Source organism: Bos taurus, chromosome 9, assembly GCF_002263795.3.
Source record: "Bos taurus isolate L1 Dominette 01449 registration number 42190680 breed Hereford chromosome 9, ARS-UCD2.0, whole genome shotgun sequence".
Classification (NCBI taxonomy): domain Eukaryota; kingdom Metazoa; phylum Chordata; class Mammalia; order Artiodactyla; family Bovidae; genus Bos; species Bos taurus.
In genome coordinates, this window is record NC_037336.1 from 40,757,989 (window position 1) to 40,774,312 (window position 16,324).

Below are 16,324 nucleotides of genomic sequence, written 5' to 3' on the forward strand. Positions count from 1 at the left end.
AGTAAAATGTCCCCCTAAAAACACTAACAAAAATTTGAGGACAAGGGGTAAACACCGAGATGGCAACTTGTAAAACAATGGCCTCCACAGTGAGGTAAACAAGACACTCCATCGAGCTATCCGAAGAAAAGAGAATTTATATTTTTAACCTTAAAAATAATAACGGTTGACTAGTAGCCTTCATTTGCTCTAGAGTCAGGTTATGCGCTAAATAAACACCGTGTGAGGGATATCCTGAGAGAAGATACCTTTTTTTGTTTGAAGACGGATGAGACCTCACTTACTTGGCTGTACTGACACTTCTTGCCATTGGTTGGATCAGTCAAAAACCGAGTTTTTTGTTTACATCCAAGCAAATCTCCAACTAGCGTAGTTGATGGAACAAATGTTCATAGTCATGAGGGTACTGATTGGATTTTAGGGTTGGGTTAGGAAAGACTTCAAGTTTAGATTTTTTTTAAAGGTGCATATATACAGTCTTTTTTGGGGTTTGCATAGCAAAGCAGATCTCAAAAAAAGCAACTGATGTCCTATTATTTTAAAGGGTTAATGTTTGTAATTAAAATTAGATGATAAATACAAATAGTTGAAAATAAGAGTTAAATACAGCTTTTATGACCGAACTTTAACCACTTGATATTAAGCATGGCTGCACTTGTAAATATTTTTGTGAGACTGGACATCAGATGGCGCTCATCTCACTAAAAGGCTGAGCCGTGATAGGGATTTTGAAACACAGTCCTGAGGCTAAGCAACTGCGCCTTTGGGTCAAGTCTCTTGAGTCTCGGTGTTTTCACCTGTGAAGTGGGAGTGGGAACAGACCGGATCAATCTCCAACCCATACTGTCTTTGATTCTTCGACTACAAAGGTGGCACTGACTAGCTGTTTCTACCGCTGGCTGAAATCCCCAAGATAAGTCAGGGTGGGAAAGCGTGGCAGAGTAGACGGAGCGCGGCACCAGCAGACTGCTTTCGGTGTTTCAGCCGCTCTCACTACATGGGCGGCGGAGCACAAATTCCTTAAATGCGTGGGGTCTCCATCTCCCTGGGGTGTCCAAACACAAGGTTACTTTCAGCGAAATCGACTTTCACGGGGAAATGCGCGGGTCCTACGAAGGATACCTATGCAAGCATGCTGGGAACGCCGGAGGACGGTAAAAACTTAACTCTTGCCGGGGTTCTAACCGAAACGCTCGGAAACAACTTCCGCCCAGCTCGAATCCGTCCGGGAAGGCGCCGCCCCAGAGGTCACATGGGGCCTAGCAAGTCTTTCGCGAGGACGCCGTCGCCACATCATGTAGGTTGTTCCATCTGAGTCGAGGTGGGATCCTTCTCTATTGCAGGAACGAGAAAAGCCCGGCAGCGCCCTGTGTGGCAACCTGAGGGCAAAGAAAAGAGTTTCCTGTATCTGGCCAGTTTCTTCGATTGGCCAATACAGTCGCCTGAGAGAAAACCTTTCCTCGGTTTCCTCTCGGTTCCTCCATTCCCCTCCTCCCAGAGGATTCCACTTGGTATTGCCGGCGCCCCGCCTTCGCACGCCGCCCTCAAGTGACGCCGGCGCGATCCCGCTGGGGGAGTGGAGTCTCGGAGGCGACGCTGCAGTGGACAGAGGGACGGACGCAGCCAGGTTGTCCCAGCTTTCGCTCTAGCGCCAGCGCGGAGGACGCGATGTCTGGGCTGTCTCGCCCGCTGCTTTTGGCCGTCGGCTGCCTGGCCGCGCTCTGCGTAATCACAGCGGCTGGGAACACCACCCTGGCCCCGAACGTGACTACAGCCTCGTCTCCACCGCCCACCACCACGACAGTCCCGGTGTCACCGACGACTCTCTCGCCGCTGCCGGTCACCACTCCAGCACCAGGTGGGCGCCGGCCCAACGGGCTTTCTGCGCTCGCCCGCCCGCCAGTCGGGCCGAGCGGCCGTCCCTGCGTGTGGTGCGCGGGGCCGGGGCGGGCCGCGGTCCGGCAACATGGCGGCCCGTCCGAGTCCGGCTGGGGCCGGGCCGAGGTGGCCGCGGTTGCGGAGTGCCCTGGTTGGAAGGGTTGGGGGAGCCTCGGAGGGCGTAGGGTTGTTTGCGACCCCACAGTGTTCGGCGCCGAGGTGTTGTATAAAAGCGCCTAGTAATCCCCAGCCTCACGTGAGGCTCTGAAGAGGGGACGTGGCTTCCTTCTGCGGTGGCGGCAGTGAGGTTGATTGGGGGGCGAGGCGACCGCCTCCAAAGTTAGCGATGAGACCCAACTCCCTCTCCCCGAGGTTAGTCGTTTGTGTCCACCCGGGCAACCCAGGTCGTCTTTTCGAAGGGAGGTTTCTCCCGAAGTTGGCGAAAGAAGGAAAGAGAGGTGGGAGACAAAAATCCGCGCTGGTGTCTCAGTCCTGGGTCTGAAAAAATTAGTCGCTTGGGACTTAATTACATAGATTTTGCAGGATATATCTGAAGTTTGAGCATTTAATTAATTAAAACTTTATACTCGGTGCTGTGTGCAAAGGAGGAAAAGTACCTATTTGTGTACCCGGTGTTTCGCGTATATCTCTTAGTAATTTAGGCTAAACTGGAAGATAAGTGGTGAAACCTAGGAGCTGGATGGAGATAAAGTAATTCCACTAGAATCCTGTGTTTAGAGATTGTGAAGCTGACATTGGAACCCAGGTCAATCGATTTTTCAGAACCCGATCGGGACCTTTCGTTAAGCTCTGACTCCATTTGGGGACTGGTTGAAACGTACGCTGAGAGTCTTACAGCAGAAAAATCAATGTCATGACAACACGCGCAACGGAGGGGGAGATAAATTTGAGTTAATAAAGTGAAGGCCCTCCCTAGATATTTAAAACTTAAGAGTCCAGTTTGATGGGTTATCCTAGTTAATACTGGGTAAGGAGTAACATATTGACCTAAGAATTGCTGCAGTGTAAGAATTTTTTTCCAGGCCGATCTATTTGAAAATATCTTCTCTAGTTTTTGTGTTTTATAGGGGTTTAAATAAAACATATAATGAAAGATTGTAAACATCTTTTAATGAGGAATGCAGTACAGTACTGGAGATTCTAACCTCACTATTTCCAAGATGATAGAGCAGAATTTGTTTTGTGCTCTTTTGGTACTTTCCTCCTAGAATTTTTTTTTTTTTTTTTGGTAGGGTGTGTGTGTGTGTTTGAAGAGAGGTTTGGAGATACGTTAATTGTATTTGTGTATTTTGAAATGAGTGCAAAGGAGATGATTAGTCTCTTCTGTTAAGTGGTGGTTGGATACACTGCAGTCTGAAAGGCAGCAGTTTAGTTCATTGTAAGTAACACACGCTATGCTAACCAAGCATTCATTACAAGCACAAAAGATTTTAAACTAGCGTTTTTCAGGTGTATACAAACCTCTGAACGAACTTACTTTGCAACTCTCCTCCTACCCCTAAAAAAGTACTGTATTTGTTCCAATTTCTGATAAATATTGAAATGCAATTCCTCTTTGCAGAACTCTTTTTTTAGGCAGGGGGAAAGCAAATGAGAATATTTTTGGAGGCACCTAGCTTCTAGGAAAGTGTAGAGCCCAGTTCCATAGTCCAGACACTGAATTGTATGTAGCCTTCTTCAGTGTTCTGTCTCAGAGCTGTTTGGCTTAAGTTATTGACAAAGACCATGCTAACTTGTTAAATTTTGTGAATGTAGCCCCTTCCAGGTGAGTTGTCTCTTATCCTCTCATGGAAAACCCTGGAAAGCTTGGATCATTTGTGTTTATGATCTCAGGTTTTTCAGAGTAGACATCATCGGAGCTTGGGTTCAACCTATAATAAATCTTTATTACTATTAAAAATTCCATTTCACATCTGGTGTTTGGGGGCGGTGATTTCCCTGTGTGTAGTGTTGGCCTTCTAACAGCCTTTTTTCCAATTTTTTTCTTTTTTAAAAATGCCTCAAGAAACTGAGCATCTGAAATTTTTGCTGTGCACAAGGGGTTGTTTAGATAGGCACCATGAAGTATTGAGTGTTAACACTAGCTTGTGCTTTGTTCCCCCTTTCTCTTGAGTTGCCTTCTGGTTTCATAAGTCTTTTATAATGATTGGAAAGAATTTTTTAGTAAACCGCTTTATAGTTTTGTGGGGTTTTTTATGTGTCTGGTTTAAAAATACATAAGATCTACCCTCTTAATAGCTTTTAAAAAGAAGATATTTTTGTTCTTTATTTTTGACTATGCTGGGTCGTCTTTGTTGCTAGGTGCCAGCTTTTTCTAGTTTCCTCCTGCAGAGGTGACCTCTCTCGGTGGGGTGGCTTGTCTTGTTTCAGAGCACAGACTCTAGGTGTGCCCTTCTGATACAGGGGCTTAGTTGCCCTGAGGCGTGTGGGGTCTTCCCTGATCAGGGATGGGATCAGTAACCCCAGCATTGCAAAGCGGATTCCAAACCACTGGACCAACAGGGAAGCCCTCGTAATAGATTTGTAAGTGTACTGTACCATAATAAACTAGAAGCACAGATCTCCAGAAGTTTTCATCTTGTTTGAAACTTTGTACTCATTGAACAGCAAACATTTTCCCCTCTCCCAGCCCCTGACAACCACCATTTTACATTCTGCTTCAGACTTTGACTATTTTAGATACTTAATGTGAGTAGAGTCGTGCAGTGTTTGTCCTTCTGTGACCAGGTAATTTTATTCATCATAATGTCCTCAAGGTTCATCCATGTTTTAGTGTATAACAGGATTTCTTTTTTTTTAATGGCTGAATAATATTCTCTTGTGTAGCACATTTGTATCCATTCCTCTGTGAATGAGTTATAAAGTTTTGCCATTTCTGTGAAAAAGTAAGTCTGGTAGTGTATGCAGTGCTTGCTGCTGTTTAACAAAGATAAGTAGTACAGACTCGGAATGAGCTACCGATTGATGGATTTTATGTATTTTAACTCCCACCCCTAGATATCTGTGGAAGCCGAAACAGTTGTGTTTCCTGTGTTGATGGTAATGCTACCTGCTTTTGGATAGAATGTAAAGGTAAGATCTTTGGGTTTGCTTTAATTTTGAGAATGCTATATTGTTTTGTTCTAACATTTTAAAAAATTGCTGCAAGGTATTCTTGAACATTTGGAAATGTAAAACATTTAGGATGGTGGGCACTGTTTGTTTTGCAAATCGAATACTTTTCCTTTAAAATATCAGTTGCTTAATATTCCCCCTAAAATCTTTTGTTGTCTCCCATGCTTGTCTCCCATGTCTCCCATGCTCCCCCCTTTAATTTCTTAGGCTTGATAGTTAAGGCTCAATACCTTTAAAAGGAAGAGAAATTTTAGACCTTTGTGGTTAGGTTAAGTGTACTAGTACACTGAAATTAGCCATGAAAGAAAGTTAAGGGATTTTCCCCTGAAAACTGTTGCCCTGAAAAATGTTTGAACCATATTTATCTTCTGCAAATATAAGATGGTTGAATTTTTTCTTATTGGTAAAATAATCTCTCAGGTTTCCTTTTTATATAAAGAAAAATCCAAAGCTACATGGTATTAAACTTTGTTATTCTTCATTGAAAAATTTAAGAGTTCTGGAAATTATATCAGTATGTAAGAAAGTTTAAGAACCTCTTAAAAATAAGGAATTAGCCTAAGTTTGAATTGAATTAACTTTTTTGTTATATAAGGGTCACTTTTCTTTAGGTCATAAAATGGAATTTAAGAGTGTGCCCCTCCCCTCTTGTATGACAGGATCGGCAAGTTCTGGAGATTGGATGCCTTACCATTGAATATGTTGGGGAAAACTTTCTCTTACTCTTGCTACACATCTTCCCATCCAGGAAAGCAGTTTTAGAAAGTGTAGAAGACTAAAGCAGAGGTCTGGAACAGAGCTGCTGCTCTGGAGCACCTCCCATGTTTACTAAGCCTTTATTAGTTTCTAAGCACTTCTCCCTACTGACTCAGCCCTCTTGTGAATTCTAGCAACCTTCGTTATACCACAGTTCTGAGGTCTGTGTGTTTCTGACTTATCTGTTCAGTATATTCATGTGGATTTTAGAAGGATGTTTGGAGAGATCCTGTGTAGTATTTAAAACAATGGGGAAAAGATAATAATGGAGTATTTGTGAACTTCTAGAGAGTTTGTACTTGAGTTCTATTTTGGGGAGGAACTCTGGAGCATAGTAACAAAGTCAGAGATAACATAAGTGAGTAATTGATATTCTTCTTTCCTTCATCCCACACCACCCTCACTTCCCATAACAGGTAAAAGCTACTGTTCAGATAATTCAACAGCTGGTGATTGCAAGGTGGTGAACACCACAGGATTCTGTTCTGGTAAGTGTTCACTTTGGTATCTGAGAAGAGGAGATGAGGAAGATCATTGCCTTAGGAAACCTTATTTCAATATTTGGTTTGAAGCATTTCCATAATTCTATCTTGCAAGAAATTTGGATCTTAATAGCATATTCATACTCATTGCATTGAAGCTTGATTTAGTCGTTGGGTGGTACATAATGTGGAATGCTGTAAGTACAGATATCTGTTCCTCTACTTTATTTTTCTTTAACCTCTTCCAGATACTCACTGAATTTTAGACCCTCTCTATTTGCTGCATTTTACAGGCTTGAACAACATTGTTCTGTCACTTTCTTTATTATGGTACTGGTGATTATCACAGTCAGCTTAGTTTTTGCTGTGATTAAATGAATCCCTGCTTTATTCATCCGTTTTCTGTATTTTAGTTTGAGAAACTTGATGGTTTAACCTTTCATCTTTGCCCAGGAAATAGTTAAAATTCCTGGATGAAAGCTGGTTTTTCTAAAAAGATTATAAATTAATGGGAAAGTCAAATTCCTAATTTGGTATATTAATAATTAAATAGAATAAAAGATTTTTCTAGAGTAAATAACCTTCAAGTCTACCTGTAACTAGTTTCAGTAGTCATTTCCCCTTCCCTTCCCTCACCCCAACTTGAACTTTCTAACTGAAACTTTCCTTAGATTGAGATCAGTTATACCCTACATACAGTCCATAATATGGTTTAGGTAGTAAATGAATGAATAGTTTTAGTATTTAATTATATGATAATATTGCTTAGAAATAAGAGTATAAAATTTTAAAATATGTTAAGGAAAAATTGAATAATTCTATTCATTTGGCCATCAAGGACACAAAACTCCAAATTAAAGTGGTTTAATTGATAAGATTAATTTGGCTCTCATGTAAAGGAAATCTGGGCTTGAGTGGAGCTAGCAGGCTAGAGTAGCATCTGCAATCATTAGAGTCCCAGGCTCTTTCTATGCTTTTACTGTGTCATTCCTCAGAAATGGCTTTGCCCTTATTGTCCAAGGTGAATGCTCATGTTCCAGCCATCAGAATGGTTTTTCTGCCAACAGGAAGAGGAAAGGAAAGTGAGAGACCTGTGTCTACCTTACGGATGCTTTCTAGCAGTTACACATGGCTACCTAGCTGCAGGGGAGACTAAGAAATGTTTTTGCAGGGGAGGGTGTCACTAAAAATTGGTGCTGTTTCTAAAGAATGGAGGACCGATGTTGGGACAGCAACTGTCTGTCTCCTCCATAGGTGGTACTAAAATGAAAAAATTGTAAAAGTACTCAAATGACTGCAGGTTGGGAAATAGTGTTATAGACTATGATATTTTAGCAGCTTTGATTATGATATTTTAGACAGCTTTGACTTACATGTTTGTTTTTTAAATAGTGCCCACTACCACACCAACGCCAACCAATTCTACAGGTAATACAAGATAATTGACTCTTTTCCTCCTCCTTTGAGGGTTTTTTAAACTTTTGTTGATGAGTAACTTTAGTAATTAATACCTAAAAATCATTAGTTTAATTTTAAAAATGAGTAGACATTTAGTCTTGGACTGCAATAATTACATTAATATGTACTGTTTGTGACAGACGGATAACTGTAGTGTTTCACGTTCATTGAATCTGAACAGATTTGTTGTAGTTTTGTACATTGAGTCTGAAAACTGCGTTTTGTGGATTTTGTGGAACTCTTAAGGAAATACAGAAGCCTAAAGGAAATTAATTCTTGTCATCCATAGGTACACCAAAATGTCTTCAGTTCTTTCAGAACTAACTATATTTATATCTATAGATTCCTAATAAATACACTTATTAGGAAATTGGTTGACATGCCCATGCACATTTGAATTGCCTTCGTACTGCACATGTAGTTGTATGCACTTTACTCATCTACTCTTAGTTGGATAGGTCATCTTTCATTCTCTGTGCAGTGAATATCTTACAGGAAAATACTTGCTGTCAGCTCTGGTAGGATTGATTCAAACAGCATTCTGGGTCAGAGGATATGATAATCTTAAGGCTCTTAATACTGTTTGCTTTCCAGAAACCGGAAAGTTTTTAAACCACACCTTCAACAGCATTCCCTGGTGGCTCAACTGGTAAAGAATCCGCCTGCAATGCAGGATACCTGGCTTTGAGCCCTGGGTTGAGAAGATCCCTGGAGAAGGGAACAGCTACCCACTCCAGTATTCTGGCCTGGAGAATTCCATGGACTGTACAGTCCATGGGGTTGCAAAGGAGTCGAACACAACTGAGTGACTGTCACTTCACTTCAACAGCATTAAATATTATCTCCTTGTATAAATTTTTTACCAGTTTAATAGAGTAAATAAAAACATCTACTCCAGGACAAGTACTAGGTTAGAAGATAGGGACATAGGAACAGAAGTAAGATAGTATTTTGTCTCTTGTAGGAACTATGAAAGGTCAGAAAGCACAGTGTGTTGGGGTATTTGTGGGAAGGTGTGTGTGTTGAGTAATATGTGGTGACAACTTCCTGGAGATGTTGACAGTCTGAGTCTTGAAGTTACCTGGTAAAATAAGAGGGGAACTTCCCAAGTAGAGCAGGGCAGACAGCACATGTGAAGGAGAGGTGAAAGAGTGTAATATAATAAAGTCAGGGAATTGCATTTGGAGTATCCAGTAATAAGATGAGAACAAGCACGACAATCAACAGGTCAAGAGCCAGACTGAGAAGTGCCATTGTATGCCTTGCTGGCATGTTTAAACCATGTAGATCATATGATGAGATTTGCATTATAATAACTTATTCTGTGTAGAGAGGCTTTTGGAAAGAGGCAAGATTGAACACAGATGGGTATTCCGTTGTGATAATTCTAGAGAACTGTTTTTAAAAATGAGGGCAACTTCTACAAGTATCTAAAAATTAAACCTCATAGCCCTGTCTTCATTGATTATGTAGTAGGCTTCTAGTGCTTCAGAGATTGAAACCAATGCAAATTAAAAAATAATTTTTTTTGCCATGTTCAGAGGGTGAATACTACTACTACTAAGTCGCTTCAGTCGTGTCCGACTCTGTGTGACCCCATAGACGGCAGCCCACCAGGCTCCCCCGTCCCTGGGATTCTCCAGGCAACAGTACTGGAGTGGGTTGCCATTTCCTTCTCCAATGCATGAAAGTGAAAAGTGAAAGGAAGTCGCCCAGTCGTGTCCAACTCTTAGTGACCCCATGGACTGCAGCCCACCAGGCTCCTCCGTACATGGGATTTTCCAGGCAAGAGTACTGGAGTGCGGTGCCCGAATAGTGAGACACAAATGGCAAATTTGCGAATTTTTTCTCCCAGTGTTGTCAGACAAAATTAGTAATAGTATTTTAGTATTGTAAAGGACTTGATACATGTTTAATTTATAAAGTACATTTTTTTGTGGTTTCACAAAAGGTACAAGTAAGGAAAACTTTGAACAGATTATGAGTCTTAAAATAACCATACCCTCTAATCTAGGAAATCTGTATAAGAATCCATCCTATCAGAGAGGAGATCACATATTTCCCTGTGAGATGTTCATAGCTTGGAGAAATGAAAGATGACCTAACTGTCCAACCAAGAGTGGGACCACAGTGCTTACAATGACAGAGAAAGGAGTACAAATAAGTGTGTGCACATATCATAGTGTTTACTAATGTTTATTGGTAGTATTGATACTGTCTGAAGTCTCTTTTAACATAGTGCTGTAGTTCCTAAAATGTATTTACATTCAAACTTATTCTTCCCATGAGTGTGCATTTCTTTAGAGACACCAGAAGATAATTGTTTGAACTCATGTGCTACAGTAGAGGAGAGCTTACCCTTGGGCTCTTAACATCATTTAGATGAGGGAAATTAGGGCCTTAGGGCACCTGTTCTTATAAATAAAAATTTTGGAACACAGCCATGTGGATTCATCTGCTCCTTGTCTTTGGCTGCTTGTGTATTACACCGTGCACAAAGTCTAAAGTGTTTATTGTCTGCCTCGTTAAGAAGTTTGCCAAACCCCTGAAATGAAGAAGATAAATCTTGATATCTACTTTAAGAAATACTGAATTGTATTCGTTTCTTACCATAACTTACTAAGTTAATGGGTTTTGTCTTAGAAGCAGGATTATTGAGAAAGAACCAATAGTTCCCTCACCTAAATTCTTGCCCACCTATGTGTTTTTTTTGCAAACTGTATCCAGGTGTATATATAAATTTTTATATATGTACATAGATGCTAACATAGATACAACTTGATGATTGCTTAATGTTTTAGAATACACTTCAAAGCTAATGTTCTGAATGTGCAGATATGTTAGTAAACCATTAACTGAGATTTGGCCTTTATTCTGTTAAAAAAAACAACTGGAAGCATGTTGAAGTGGTAGTTATGTTTTTAAAAGATAGATGCTAGATAATTGAGAAATTTAAGTTTTTAATACATTTCATTTGCATTCCAGCTAAAACCACAACTCTGCCTTCCACTACTACAACTTCCACCACAGCTACTACATCAGGTAATTGTGGGTTTTAAAACTAAGTGAGATAGGATGTGTGTGCAGTGTTAGCTTTTACTATTTGTTATCATGTCCCAATTTTATTCTTAAATAGTTAGGAACTGAAATTCATCTCTTAGATTTGGAAGACCAAGGTAGTAGGCTGTTAAAGCAATAAGGATAGGTTTGCTGAGAGTCCTCTAAAACATTTTAAAATTGTAATCACATTTGGCGTGAAATGTTAGAATTAAATAGTAACGGTTTTCTAAAACCCTTTTAGTACAATCGGTAGGTAAAATCTAATTTCTTATAACTTAAAAATTAAACACTGATTACTGTTGGAGATTGGTTGTGTGCTGTATTAGACTGTGTCAATTTGAAGATAATATAGCCATCCTTTTTACTTCTAGGTAATACTGAAAATTTTGGTTCTGTGAATTTTTTTGGCTTTATTAAGATTATTTTTGTAATTTGAAAACCTGTAATCAAATTTTCATTTACCTTTTATAAATTTAGAAAAATGCAAAGTATGAATTTTAAACACATATTAATATTTACTCTAGCAATTAACTAAGATATGTAGTCTGAAGAAACTGCAAATTTTAAAAGTGCTTAATATGTTCACAGGGCATAATGTGCCAAGAGAATAAATTTTCCTTTTCATATTTGAAATTATATTAGCACCATTGACCACTTGATGTTGGATAGAATGAAGAGTGGGATTGATAAATGATTGTCTTCCTCAATTAGGAAGCTGTTGACACAAGAGGAAATACTTTATAGAAACACATGACAAAAAGCCTCAGATGAGTCTTGAAATTATCATAGAGGATCATGAGACTTCCTGAGTATCTTACTAAGTATTGTTATTTCTTTTATCTCATTTAACCAGGTACAACTAATACCACTCTATCTCCAACTATACAACCTACGCGGAAGTCTACCTTTGATGCAGCCAGTTTCATTGGAGGAATTGTCCTTGTCTTGGGTGTGCAGGCTGTAATTTTCTTTCTCTATAAATTCTGCAAATCTAAAGAACGAAACTACCACACTCTGTAAAGAGACCCACTAAATTAACAAGGACTGGCGTGTAACTCACTGAAACCAAAATATTATCTTTCAAGATGTCCCACATGGAAGACGCTATTCTAGGATCTTTAATTTTTCAAAGGATGCATATAGGAGCATCACCCTTGAAGAAGAATCAGTTCAGTCACTTTGCTCAACGGGCCTATTTAAAGTACGCTGCATGAGTCCTTGTGGCTGTCTTTCATTTTACATGGCTGCTGCTGTGGGATTGTGTTCTCTCTGCTTGACATGCCAAATGTAACTTTAAGTGATGGAAAACATTGTCCTGCGCAGACAACCTCATGACTCTTTTGGCAATTTAAATGTAATCATTTTAAGCCTGAAAGCTGCATTATTTTCATCCTAACTCAGGATGTAGTTTAGTGACCAGAATTGAGAAGAATGTGCCAAATGAGCATCAGTCAGGTGGATTTTTGGCTATCGTTTCAAAAGTGGAATAAATTTATAAATTTAGTACCCTTAGAGTAAAATTTTGTGCTTGATAACAGTTATTTTTTTCTACATTAGAAAAAAAGATGCCACACAGGGAATTACATTCCAGATTTAAAGAAATGAGAGGATACACAACATGAAAAGTATAGCAGGTTATTGTTCATACTTGTAAAGCACCTTATATCATTGAGAAATAAAGAACAGTGCCTTAAAAGACAGACTGAAAGGTAGACTGTAACTTAAAAATGTTGGTGATTTGTTCTTTTACGTTAATGAAGGGAAAAGTTGGTTTGAGGATGTAACTGTTGATGTGAGCAGTAGTAAACCTGCTTTTAGATACCATACTATTAGTATTTAATTGAAAACTTAGCTACTTTATTTCAAGCCTGAGTGACTTAAATGATGTTCTACAGAGTCGAAAGCCTTCATCTATTGGACCTCCCACCGTTTTTCTTACGGCTGTTAAAAAGTATAAAGATAAAGTTGATTTAATTGTGTTTTCCTTTGTACTTCAAAAAAGTATCCTAACACTGTTGTACCTTAAAAAGATTTCCACTGAGCTTTTTTGAAAAGTAACTTCTATAAGACAAGGAAGAAATAAGTTGTTTTACAATCATTTACTAACTCTTTAAATGAGACAGTCATTTTAAGTTTTGAAATAGCAAATGTGAGCAGTATAATTTCAGAAAAAATTTAGTTGATCAGATGACTAAATTTTTATTGATAATTGCCCTGGATAAACAGATTGAACTTTTTGTTTCTCCTCTCCCAGGCTTTCTTCTTAGTTTCAATTCCTGTTGTAGGAAAAGCATGTGTACTTTTTATTTTTTAGTTTCCTCATGAAGCACTAGTTTTTTTTCAGGTTGAGGGATATTTCTTCCCTGCCTTTGACACATTGGATTAGTTCAGGGGCTTAAATCAGTTTAAAATGAACTTTTGCTTTTCTAGGTCATTAAGATGTTTTGTTTTAGTTTCTTTAGCCTGTAGGGGCCGATTTTAGTACTGGTTTTCAATATTTTATAGTACAAGACAAGTTGCTTTGGTCCATTTCATAAGCCAGAATTCCTTATATTTAGATAATTAAAGGTTCTTAAAGTGAAGATTTACTGTTTCTTTGTTACTTGCTGGTACAGCTAAAGTTTGTTTTACTTGCACATTTGTACATATACCTAATGTTTTCAAGTGCCTTAATTGTTTAAAATCTCTGGCTTCAAAGGTTTTTGGGAAAAGGTAGGCTTACCTCACATTTTTGTGTTTCTCTCAGTAGTGATATTCTAGGTACCTCACAAAAATTTTTATTATGGTGCCATGGCTGTTAGCTTTTAGTAATTGCTTTAAGTACAAAATTCAGTTGAAAATACACAGAATTTCCATTCTCCCAAAGGGGTAAAAATTAGCTACAATGGTGTAATTGTCATTTACTTAGATACGAATACCTTGCCACACATTAATGTTAACGCTATAGCTATTTCTGTGAAAATGTAGCTGACGAAGCCTCTCATCTTCTGTAGTTTTGAATACTGCTCTAACAGAATCATAATATGGAATTAGATTTTACAAGAAGAGCTCTTAAAGTGAACTCACAGCCTTTTCCCCTCTTGAGCAGTTTAGTATCTTGAGCCATTAATGATTTGGTTTTTTTTTTTTTTTTTAATCCAGAAAGTATACAGAAACATTTTCAGATTTTTCACCTGATTTGTTCATGCAGATTGTAGTTCTATTAAAATCCCATATCTTACCTTATGGATAATTGTTGCACAGGCAGACACTGCTGTATTTAGAAATTTCTATTTCAGTTCATTAAAAACTGCAAAACCAATCTGTATCATGTACCAAACCAATCTAAAATAAATCTACATGTTTATTGGGTTAATCTGCTTTTTTTTTATTAACTGAAGTGTGTGTGTATATTTTGACTATGGAATTTAATGCTAGTGAATTTACCTTAGTCTTGTTGGGAATGGCTTGTCTACTCAGTGTTTCATTGCTCCTCGAGACCAGCAGATAGTAGCTAAGGGATGTTTTTACCGGTGGAGAACAGAGCCTTAGAAAGGATAGTTGGAGGGAGGACTTGGTTTGCCTTGCTATTGACAAAAAAGTTGATCTTCCTCAAATAGAAATCATCTACTTAGGTGCTAGTTTACCAAGTATTTATGAGAATACCATCTGCTGTTAGATATCTGAAAGCTTGTTTGCGACTTTCTGCCTCATTCAGATTGCATGTAAAGTAAAATTGGGTTTCTATTCAGAGTCTTTGGTATAAATATTTAGTACCAAGCCACATGCTGGTATGTGAAATCTGATTCTGTAGGCCCATGTTTGGGGCAAAATTACATTCTATATGAAATTGCAGAACTTGGACTAAAGAAGAGAGAATAAACACTCTTCTATCAGCCTTAAAGCCCAGAAGAGTGGATTGAAGACCCCTAGAACATTGCTAAAGACAAACTGTTACTTTGATGAGCATGGTGTTCACAGTAGATGGGGTGTTTTGTTTTTTGTTACTGTTTTAATGATTGATGTCCTGTGTATTACCCGTGTAGTTACTATGCCTGTGCTCTTCCTTCATTTGTGTAGGTACCATGTTGCTGCTGGTATTCACCTTCTGCCTAAAGGATGTCTTTTAACCTTCAACATTTCTAGTTTTGTTGGTACAGATACTGGTTATGAGTTCTTACAGTTTTTGTGTGCTTTCGTTTTTGAATGATTTCATTGGATAGAGTTCTAGGTTGACATTTTTGCTTTTAGTCCTTTAATAATGATGATCCAGCATCTCACATGCATTGTGTCCTATGAGAAATCTCATCTTTATCTTTTGTTCCTCAGTACGTGTCTTTTTTTTCCTCTTGCTTTTACAAGATTTTTCTCCTTATCACTTGTTTTGAGCATTTTGATTGTAATGTGCTATGCTGTAGTCTGTTTGGTCAAAGCTATGGTTTCTCTAGTAGTCATGTATGGATGTGAGAGTTGGACTGTAAAGCTGAGGGCTGAAGAATTGATTTTTGAACTGTGGTGTTGGAGAAGACTCTTGAGAGTCCTTTGGACTGCAAGATCAAACCAGTCCATCCTAAAGGAAATCAGTCCTGAATATTCATTGGGAGGACTGATGCTGAAGCTGAAACTCCAATACTTTGTCCACCTGATGGGAAGAACTGACTCATTCGAAAAGACCCTGATGCTGGGAAAGGTTGAAGTCAGGAGAAGGGGCCGACAGAGGATGAGATGGTTGGAGATGGTGGGATGACATCACCTACTCCATGGACATGAGATTGAGCAAGCTCCAGGAGTTGGTGATGAACAGGGAAGCCTGGCATGCTGCAGTCCATGGGGTTGCAATGAGTCAGACACGACTGAGCTGAACTGAACTGATGCTGTTTTGTTTCTTGTGGCTGAGGTTTGTTGCGTGTCTTGGATTTGTGGTTTTTCATCAGATTTGGAAAACTTTCAGCTATTATTTTTTCAGGTATCTTTTTCTGTCCTTCCCATTCTCTGTGCTGGGGACTTCAGTTCCACAGAGGCTGCTAGAAGGTGACTTAAAATTTACCCATGCACTGTTTTGGTTTTTTTTTCTACTTCATGTCAGATTATTACCGTCTTTAAATTCACTAATACTTTCTTCTACTGTGTTTAATCTATTGTTAATCTTACCTGGAGTCTTTTCACTTCAGATGTCTTCATTTTTAAAAGTTCAGTTTGGGTGTTTTTCATATTTCCACATATTCCAGCTTTACGTTTTGAACATGTATCAATTTTTAACATCTGGGTCAGTTTCTATTGATTTTTTTCTCACTATAAGTCATAACTTTCCCGTTGCTTTGTATGCTTGGTAGTTTCTTATTGCATACCAGATGTAAATTTTAACTTGTCGGGTGCTGGTTATTTTTGTTCTGGGACATAGTTAAATTTCTTGACAGCAGTTGGCTCCTTTCAGATCTTGCTTTTTAAGCTTTGTTAAGAGAGCAGAACATTTGTTCTAGGATTAATTGTTCCCCAGTTCTGCACTGGCTAATTATCTACCCAGTGCTCCCTGGATTAAGAGGCTTTCTGGTCTGGGTTAGTGGAAACAGCCTCTA

The 16,324-nt window shown here is 38.9% G+C and overlaps 1 protein-coding gene across 2 annotated transcripts; it reads left to right on the top strand.

Annotated features, from left to right (window-relative positions):
* Positions 1–1,556: 1,556 nt before the first annotated feature.
* Positions 1,557–14,124, top strand: CD164 (CD164 molecule). 2 transcript variants are annotated; one of them, NM_001046041.1, is given in 6 exon segments: positions 1,557–1,858; positions 4,897–4,971; positions 6,186–6,257; positions 7,644–7,679; positions 10,695–10,751; positions 11,623–12,278. In NM_001046041.1, coding segments are annotated over 6 exon segments (597 nt in total). In that variant the 5' UTR covers positions 1,557–1,668; the 3' UTR covers positions 11,790–12,278.
* Positions 14,125–16,324: the final 2,200 nt, after the last annotated feature.